This window comes from Psittacula echo, assembly GCF_963264785.1.
Source record: "Psittacula echo genome assembly, chromosome: 1".
NCBI classification, from domain to species: domain Eukaryota; kingdom Metazoa; phylum Chordata; class Aves; order Psittaciformes; family Psittacidae; genus Psittacula; species Psittacula echo.
In genome coordinates this window covers 95,116,183-95,126,783 of record NC_137735.1, presented here as the reverse complement: position 1 = coordinate 95,126,783, position 10,601 = coordinate 95,116,183, and the positions used below count along the sequence as shown (strand labels likewise).

The 10,601-nt window shown below is 38.7% G+C and overlaps 1 protein-coding gene across 2 annotated transcripts in view; it reads right to left on the bottom strand.

The window, feature by feature from the left end:
* The window catches only part of DGKI (diacylglycerol kinase iota), a gene marked incomplete at its 5' end in the record, with an annotated part of 208,126 nt that overhangs the window by 60,656 nt on the left and 136,869 nt on the right, over nucleotides 1-10,601 (bottom strand). For both annotated transcript variants that reach the window (XM_080614280.1, XM_080614281.1), the window contains one exon: nucleotides 611-690. In XM_080614280.1, coding sequence (XP_080470406.1) covers nucleotides 611-690 — 80 coding nt within the window. The remainder of the gene's footprint in view (nucleotides 1-610; nucleotides 691-10,601) is intronic.

Below are 10,601 nucleotides of genomic sequence, written 5' to 3'. Positions count from 1 at the left end.
CATCACAATTTGGAGTCTCTGATTCCCAGGCTGTATTGTAGAATGATCTCTCAAGACAATAAGGGCAACATTATTATTGGCTGCATCAGCATACTTTTCTGTATACTTGGAAAAATCTAGCTGTTATCTATAGTGTTTATTGGTGACTCAAATTACTCCATGACAGTATCAGAGAATGAAATTTACATAATTAGACCCACTTGAATACCTTGTTGTGTACCCTTATATAATACACTTTTTAATCAATAATTTATATAGTTTCAGCAAAGTATGTGGAAAGTCCTGGTATTCCATTCCAGTTCAAGGAGAAGTAAACATGCCCATCAATGTCAATTCTGTTATCATTTGAAAGGATTCAGTATGACTTTCATTTCCTGTTTAGAAAATATTTTTCCATGCTACTCCTGCTTTTATTATCATAAATTTTATGTTATTATCATACACTGTATGCTATTATTGTATACAATAACTCTAAAGTTTTACTTTCAGTGGTAGGCAAATTGAAATACTCTCAATATATGGTTGTGGCAACTATTAAATCTCTACACTCAGAACTGAAAGAAGCAGAATATAGGTTAACAAATGATACCTGAATTCTCCAAAATCTCACCTCCTGTAGACGGTCAATGTACATACGACAGGTCTCCAAGTCACAGTCTCCTCGTACAACTATAATTCCAAGAGGAATGGCTGGAAAATCAAAAGCAAATAAAAACCTCTTTAACCAAAGCCTCTAGAATTTTATAAGATTTACAGTATGCTTCAAGGTTTTGTTGTGGGTTTTGTTCTGGGTTTTGGGGGGTTTTTAATGTTTTAGAAAAGCTTTCTACTATCTAAATCTTAACAGCAATTTAAAAGCAGGAACATATTACTCATCATTAGCTTCACCCATTTATAGTTATCAAAGATTTTAATTTTCAGCTCTTTCATACCAACTCTTTCATACCAAAACAAAGATTCAGTTAAATTGCTTAATTCACTTTCTGATGTCAACATCAATTATTAACTGCAAAGAAAGGAACATCCCCAGAACAAGAGTTTAAGGTTTGCTCTCACACACTGAAATATGAGAGAGATATTTCTTTTTCAGAACTCTTAAAGATCTACAAAAATGATTTAAAGTAGTAAAAGTTACAGCCTGATTTCAGAGAAAGCTGTCCAGCACCAAGTTATTTTGATGTAAGGCTTCTTTTAAATCAAAACAGACATTATTCCATCTACACTCAAAATTGATGCATCTCCATATTTTCTCAGAGAGAAGAAGAGAACTTGTAAAAATACAGTAAATGATTCCTCTCAGGCAGCATTTTTTATAACAGGAGATTTAGGTTTCCACAGCCATTCCATTCTTGCAGTCAAAAATGTCCCAAACAAACCCACAAAAAGAACAAAAGACAAAAAAGTGTATGTGAGTCCACAAGGAAAGTATCAAGAGAGCTGCCTACCAAGATCTCATTAAATAAAAAGAAAACATCTGAAATCTCTTGAGTACCTGATTATCTATAACTGAATGAAGTTCTTTTTTCTCCTTGGAGGTCTTTAAACAAACAATGGCAGAAAAAAGTAGGGGAGTAGCAGGAAAGAGATTTAAATCCTCATATGAAGTATCCCAGAAGGAGAACAGAATATCAACTCATAAACCATTTTAGTAACTGGATAACAAGAAGCAACATAAAGTCACCAACAGTTCTGAGATAAATAGAAAGAACAACTGTGCTGCAGCCCTTCTTGCCATTCGAAAGAAACTGATTAAGAGGATGAGATTTATCTACTGAGGAGCTCTTCATTCTGATAAGAGAACAAGACAGCACTAACAGTTAATGGGGATTATGGCTCTTATTTTTGTGGCCCATTGAGACTAGAAGCACAAAGAGATGCTCAGTGGTTTCAGGGAGGAGAGTAGGGGAGCACCTATGGCAGTCAAAGTCCTCACAGGCCTCAGATGCCAGCGCAGGACACTGGGGACACATCAACAATGCTGCCAGCATCGTGTTTGAAAAGCAGTTTGAACACCAGAAGAGCTATGAACCCAAGAAAACTAGAAGCAAGGGAAATAACTTTTAGTGAGATGCAAGAATATAGGGCAGAGAGAGGCAAGAAGATGTTAAAAAGGGAAGAGCTCACGATTCCCCTGAAGCAACACAGATATCTAAGAGTGATGACAATCTGTGTGATGACTCCACATTTTCAGAAATGCCAGAGAGGAACAGTGCTCATTGTGACCTCCCAGAATTTTTCCTTACAGAATAGGGACTGAGAGAATTGAAGGCGGGTCAGTTACAAGATTTGTTTTATGTGCTCTGATGCTCTGGGTTATAGACTGATTCAATTCGCTTATTTATTATTGCTTAATCTGCTCTGACAGAAGACCCTTAAGGTCTTTGTAGATACTACTGAATGGCTATTTCGTTTCAATTCAACAGATTCCTCTGCAGCCCTTACTGAAAGAAGCATTTGTTAAATTCATTTATAGAACTAAAAAAGCGAATTGCAGCAGACACAACTACACCTCCACAGAGTACTAGGGAGCTACACCACTGGCTCATAAACTGTCCCCACAGATGAAGTCTGTCTTCTATTGAATTCCTTCCTTCATAGAGGAATACATGCATTTAACAGGGACTAGAACTTTGACCTGTCAAAACAACGCAGCTAACACAGAACTGAAATCTTTAGCTATAATCATTCCTGATAGCCCAAAGGAAAAGGACTTTACAAACACTTGGAATTTTAAAGAAATTCACCAAAATGCTTGAAAAGAAAACACTAATATGCAATAGATAGCTTAGTGGTGACATTTATGGGTTTCATCTAACAATTGAAGAAGAAAGTCGTAATTCACAAATTTAATTATGTCCTATCTATTGTTGGTGGTTATAGAACAATTCTGGGCTGAGTGACTTTGTCCTTACAAAGAAACATTCCCAGCCCTCATTTTTATCGTAAAACACAGCAAGTATGCACAATGCACCACACAGCCAAGATTTTCAAAGTGCTTCATTGCTGAAACTGAAAACAAAAGCAAATCCTTAATGATTGATAATAGGACTGAAACTATGGGATTGTTGCTCATTCTAAACATAATGCGGTGCAGTGCAATAGAGGCAAAACCAGTTACGTTATAATAAATCAGTTAAAGGCATAAAGTTGATGCACATGGCATTCAATATCATTGTGGATGTTTTCATACTGGAGCAAAAAGGCTTCTACCTAACTGTGTGTGGATAAGGATGTGCACAGTACAGAACAGTGCTGTGGGACACAGTGATTACTAAATATGCCAGGTGAGAGATGAGAAGACAAAGTCTTGCATTAAGAGCACAGGCAGTGCAGAGCAACTTTCCCATACACCCACACACAGTCGGCTCCTGTGAATATATGGATACATCCACACATGGGAGTATGCCAAAAATAAGGGATAGTCTCAGATCATGAGCCAAGCCACAGTATTCAACTGCCAAACACTTTTCTCCTGAGGCGCCTGCTCTTCTGGCCACTTGCATCCAGCTTCAAATTTTTTTGTGCCCTCCTGAACAATGAAAAGGACTTTGTCCAGGACCTGTGGATACAGACTCTAATGCTGCAGCGATGAGCAGCAGTGCAATAACCCCGGGAAATCAGACATGCAGACAGTTGCTTCATATTCTGAACCAGTACTGTGGAAAGATTTTTGTTCCTAGCAACACTAACCAAAATCACATATCAGCAGGAGGAGGGTTTGTAGATGCAGCGGTATTGCTAGCATGATTCTCTAATTAACTGCAAGATTAGTAGTGATTTCCTAAGTCCTCATGAAATTAGCTATGGAATTTATAAACAGACAACTCTTCCACCTATTAACTGTCCATTATGCTGAATACCTAAACATAGAACTCTTTAAGACTATTGAGGGCGGAAATGGAAGAAGCCTGAATATGCTGCATATGGCATCATGAAGAAAAAATAAAATTTAATTAACTTCCCCATTTCTTGTTATGAAAGGATTCAATTTGTGATCTAAACACACTGATTAACCCACTCAAATCCCAAACAAAACAGCCTCAAGACAGATCACTAAAGTAGATGTGAATGCCACAAAAACTCATTCCAAGTCTGGCATACCTCAAGGGACTGGGGAGATTAGACGCTAGGCTGTAAATGTTTAATGCAGCAAATAAAGGATCCTCACTACTGAAGATGTTATAAGAATGTCATTGTCCTGAGGGGTTTCCGCTGGTATTAGAAACCTGAAGGACTAAATAAATTCTTGGGAGAGAATTCTAAAATATTCAAGCATTTATATTAAGAGGTCTGGCTTTCATAGTATGGTTTTAATACAACTGAGTTTGTACAAAAGGATTTTCTTACCTCACAAATCTAAGCCATGTGTCTCTTCAGATCCCTTTTGTTCATGGCACCAACAAAACTAACCCTTCTTAGGTTTGCTGGTTAGTACAGTTTTTTAGCACTAGTGATCCACTTTTAAAATCCTCACATGTCAGGAGGTAAAACTCAGTGGAGGTTATCAGGATAAACAAGACCACCTTTTAGAAGATAGTCATCCCCTTCGGGTTTTTAGTTACTTCTCCAATGCCCTGCCACAAAAAGGAAAAAGCTCTCTATTTCGGATGAAGAGAGAACTGATCAAAAACACCACACAAAAAAGAACAGGTTATAAAAAGAAAACTATAAAGAGCTGAGAACTGAAACTGGCAGGGAATGGATACTGGGACTAAGACCTGAAAGAAGAGGTCTGTCTGAACAGTTAACAAGGATTTAGTATTAAGAAAAAGAATAGGAAGCAGAGCTGTGAGATCTATAGAAACAGGCTAAGACAGGCAGAAAGGTCACGTGTGGGATGAGAGAACCAAAGGGGACAACTGAGACTGAAAAGGAAAGAGGCAAACAAATCAGAAAAGTGATAAGAAAAGGGAATGGGAGAAGTAAAATATGCACAGAAAAATCTCACAAGCTATAGCATGATTTCCTGGAAAGTGTGAAATGAAACCTAATGTTCTTGTGTCTTCCCAATCCTCTAAGGTAAATATGTATTTATCCCTATTTAGAATAGACTCTTCTAGCTTAGAGGAGACCACAAATTTAGAGATGACAGTTTCCCCACTAGCTCAAAAGACAGAGGACTGACTGTGTTGAATGTAGATATGCACTATGTGGTATCAAGAGAGAGTACATTTAGATTAGGTATTAGGAGAAAAGTTCTTCCCTGTGAGGATGGTGAGACACTGGCCCAGGTTGCCCAGAAAAGCTGCAGCTGCTCCATCCCTGGCAGCGTTCAAGGACAGGTTGGGCAGGGCTTGGAGCAACCTGGTCTAGCGCTTAGTGTCCCTGCCCACAGCAGGGGATTGGAACTGGATGATCCTTAAGGTCCCTTTCAACACAATCCATTCTACGATTCTACTATAACTCAAGGATATGAAATGACATTTCAATGGTTCAGATTTACACTTTCCACCAAACCTAGGCAATGACATATCCTGTTAAATGGATGTTATTACAACTACAAAATCAAGACCTCAAAGTTAGAAAAAGCCAAGATTAAAGTTGCCTATTTTAGCACCTATATATATATTCATTCAATTAAAGGCTACTGCCTTTAATTATCCAACCACATCCTGGTTTTTTCTTCTGTTAGACTCCTGTGTCTTTCTAATCTTTAAGAGAAAGAAAGAGATTTTGTGTGTGTGTCAAATTGAGAAATGTGATTCACTGTGCTCTCTGGACAAAGCCCACAAAGTCTCATCCATCAAAAGGTAAAAAGAGATATGTCCTTCGACACAAGCAATGCCTTTGGCACCTTCTTCTTTGTTTTTGTCATTTCTATTTCAGTTACAAACATTTATCAGTGGTTTGCATCTACATACACCAGCATGAGAACCTGGGAGCTCAGTGGCAACAGTATCCAGTGTTTAAGTCGCTCCTGACTTCTGACCCTCTTGGTTTCGTTTTGCTGAGTGGCTTTAAGCAACTCATCCAGCCCTCTCAGTTTCAGAACTTATTAAATCATTGTGACAGAGAAATGCATGAACTGGTGCTTCCTTTACAAGATGGAAGAGAAGGTTTGTAGCTACACAACCTATCTCATCTAAATCCATCCAGATCAAAGTTGCTTCCTGAAATAAGCACGTGAACTTAGGTGGCTAATCTTCTGTGTCCTGACTCCATCTGCTAATTTAGGTTTCCTTCATCATGCCACCTAGCAGGAGGTCTTATGATTTCTTCTGGCCTTTACATCACGGGTATTCAGTATGTAAATACCAAGTCCGCAGTGCTAGCCTTTCCTTATTTATCTAGTGGTATAAAGAAATCATATTCTGTATTCTCCAAATTAACTTCTCCTATCAGATCCCTGAGCTTTAAAGAAACAGAACACATTTCATAGATCAAGGGTTTCATAAGCTCAAAATGACCCAGCAATGTCATGCTTGCAGCCTAGAAAGCCAACCGTATGCTGGGCTGCATGAAAAGCAGTGTGGCCATGTCACAGGAGGTGATTTTTCCCCTCTACTCTGCTCTTGCAGACTGCATCTGCAGTCCTGTGTTCAGCTCTGGGGTCTCCAGCTTAAGAGGGACACGGACCTGGAGCAAGTCCAGAGAAGCATCATGAAGATGATCAGAGGGCTGCAGCACCTCTGCTGTGAAGACAGTCTGAGAAAGCTGGGGTTAGTTCAGCCTTCCAGTACCTAAAAGGAGCCTGCAGAAAATCTGGAGAGGAGCTTTTTACAAGGACATGTAGTGATAGCACAAGGTGAAATGGCTTTAAGATGACAGAGAGTAGATTTATCCTGCATATTAGGAAGAAATTCTTCACTATGAGGGTAGTGAGGCACTAGAACAGGTTGCCCAGAGAAGCTGTAGCAGTGCTCAAGGCCAGGTTGGATGGGGCTTTAAGCAACCTGGTCTAGTGGAAGGTGTCCCTGCCTGTGGCAGGAGGTTTGGAACCAGAGGATCTTTCAGGTCCCTTCTAACACAAACCATTCTACGATTCTCAGACTGTGATAAGGGCATCACCGGTATGAGGAAGCTACAGTATCTCTGCACCTGTACACATCCCAAATTACAAGCTAGTCACTCCATGTACTTGATAAGAACTCCTAGGATGACCCCAAAACCATCAGATAACCCACTGAAACTAAAGGTAGACACACATGCATTGTAGATATTTGACTAGATACAATCAGCGAGAGACAAGATTTCAAGGTTAACATCATGTCATGTTACACCACCCACCCATCCACCCACAAAACAAGGAGGTTGCAGGTAAAAGGATTTTTAGATTACAGATAGTTCAATTGTTATACACATGAAACAATGTTTTCTTCAAAAATTGCGTTTTAGTCTGGTGTACTATTTTATTCAAGAGGAGATAAGGAACAGCTGCATCTGTGTAAAAGAAAGTGTGGGAAACCTGGAGCTGTTAGAGCTGAGAGTTATTTCTCAGTTGGGTATGTCATACACACTGCAGTTGGGTATGATTTGTCCTTAATCTTAGTAATATTGAGCAAACTAAGATTGTTCTGCAAGCAAGGGCATACAAAACAAGAAATAAAAAACAGTAAAAAGTGATATACCTATTTTAAATAAAACAGCTGTGCTGTTACTGCTGATGGTGAGCTATTTCCCCACCTCATCTTCATGGTGCAAATGTGCAATACTGTTGGCAGGAAGGACTGAGAAGGGTTGAAGGCTACATGATCACTAACTTGCTTATGGTTGTTGGTTTGCTGGTTGGTTTGTTTTGGTTTTTTTTAATTTGATTAGTTTCTGCACATTTTTCCATTGTCAGGAATTTCTTAGTAACTTTTGAAAGGGGATAATAGAGTGTCAAACAGACAGATTTTGCTATTTTAAAAATAACTCAATTGTTCTCCCACAGTGCTGCTTTGGATCACACTTTCATGCAATAACAAGGAATCAGAGTGTACAGGGCATATGCAGGCAAGAGAGACAGAATTATATTCTGTCCATCTAGAAAAAGAAGTCCAACTCACATTTTGAATATGATAGTCTTGGTTATGTAGCGTAATGTAATGTACAACTATCATACTGGGCAGAAGTGGTGAAGCAGGTAACAAGTGCTTGGGGCATGTATAGGGAGGTGTTAGAGAAGACAACTGCATTTGCAGAGAGGAACATCACAACATAACTAAAATGCTAACATATATCTCTTTCTCAAAAGGGTGCATGAAAGCATTCACCCCTCCTTGCCAAAGGATCAATAAGCATCCACTGTACCATCATCAATCACCCCACAGACAATACTGAGATGTTGACAGAAGAAAGAACGAAGGAGAAAAAGAAGGAGCATGGGGGAGGGAAGAAAGGGTCAATTCAGAAATGGCATCTTGGTTAAATGCCAGCTGCAGTGACAAGGAAAGTAGAAAGCAACAGAAGGAGAATGGGCTAGAACAGTTGTGCCCTTCAGGGGACAAAATGACATTCTTTAATTGCTCAGGAGGCTTTCAAAATGAGGTGTCTATCTCCAGCGGAGTGAAGATTAATCTTGATGGAACAGTTTGTATGACAAGTTGTTATGTGTCGGGAAGTGCAATTTTAGGTGAAGTGGTTGATAGAATAAAATCAGTATTTCAAGCAAACAAGGGGAGTGAAATGTATTTACTGATGGTTAAAATGATACAGATTAATACATCGATGTCAGAGCTTTCAAAACTCTGTTATGGAGACATGCAACACGCAAAAACGATAATAGCGCCTTTGCTATTTTTCCTTTAGGGACAACTCATTATTAACTGGCTTACTTTTCCTGTTCAGATTGCTGTGAGATTTTGGTTTAGTTTTCACATTATTTAGGGAGATAGAAGTGGTTTTAATTCTGTGGACAGGGAATGAATATTAAGTATAGTATTCCAGAATTCAGTTGTACATATTCTGCTGAAGGCTGGACAAATATGTAAACTGAGCCTCTGTAAAAAAGCATCTAGTGAGACATACATGGATCTGAGAGCTACAGTCATGATGAAATAAGTTAACCACACTTACAGGAACAGGCCAACAGAAGTGCTCTTGTATTTTGTTAGTGCACCAGTATTATCTGCATTTAAACTTTCATTCAAACTGACATAACTTCAGTTACTCACCTGACATAGAAATTTATTCATTTTAACTCCCCCCCAGTATCTTTCTTTGACAAAGAAAAGAGAGGTGCTTCTCCTCCCTCAGCACTTCCCTCCTCTCTTTGTCAAGTAGCTTTCAGTGACAATGCTCCATGGAATGATTTGCTGATTAGGACATAGACAGAGCATCTATTTCATATAAGTATTAAGCATATGATAGACCCAGCCAGGTACTAATCCATAGGCCTGCCACCAGAAGACTATTTAAAATTTATCCAATTAGCTGTGTCAGAGACTTACTGCAAATGACCTGCCAATGCCCAAAAGCAATCATTTTAACTCTTGGTGGACAAACATCTACTTTTTCAATGAAAACTTCTTCAGCATGCACTCAGCACATGAACAAATGTCTGAGAAACCTAAAGCCAAATCTCAGATGTGATCAGTCATTCTCTGGCATTTTTTTTATCTCATCATCGTTATGTTTTTCTGCAGCTGACAACAAATACACATTTACATCTGCAGTGAAAACAGCATAAAAAGTTGTATATTTTGTGTCAGACTACGTAAATGGCTTTGAAATATTAAAAACACACACTCCAATTTTACATCCATAGTCAGGATCGAGGAGGATAGTTCGCCTCAGATGAGAAAACATAGGAAGAACCATAAAATAAACAAGGTTGTTTTTGACAGAGTTGGATAGATGTGGGTTCAATATAGCCTGAAATCTACTCAAGGTCAAGCTCTCAATTTAAACTTGAAGAAGATTTTTCTCCGGTGAGCCATAAATCTCATTTTTCTCAGTCTAGTGATGAAGGTTTTGATTGTTTTAACTATGAGAAAAATTCACTAACAGAAGCTTCATTAAAGGCTGTCAGAACCTATATTAAAATCCAAGCCATTTCAGTTCTTTTGTCGGAAGGTGAGCTGGAAGAATAAGCAGGAGTGGGATTAAAGGAGTGAAACTGAAACAGTTTAACTATCTTTCAATAGTAAGATAAGCAAACCAATTAAAACGATTGTCATCCTGTAATTGCCAGAGTGCTCTGTATTACAGAGGGAGCTAAAGCTTTGTTGCACAACAAACTGTTATGCTTGTAATTTTATATGAATAATGAGCCAGATGCATGAACAAGACTATTAAATTGTTATCACAAGCAGCCGTATCCCTCATTGATTAATGACTCTGTGTGTCACCAAGGAAAGGAACTCCATTTTTAAGTGTGGATTGTCATCATCAGTGTTGCCAGAGCAACCACTGTCTTCTTTTGACTTACCCCTGTACGTGGCAATTAAACCATTACATGAGGAAACAACACAGTGATTATTCTCTTTAACAGAAAGCTGTTAAAAAATAAGACTGAGGCAAACAGATTTGTTTCCCAAGATAAATGCACCTGAGCAAGAATCACGTTCAAGGTCAGAGCACATGCTTAATATGAAATTTATCATGGTCCCACACATTGTTTCAAATTTGATGCTAATCACAAAATCTGGAACAGTTTCATACGCTTGAGGAATCCCAGA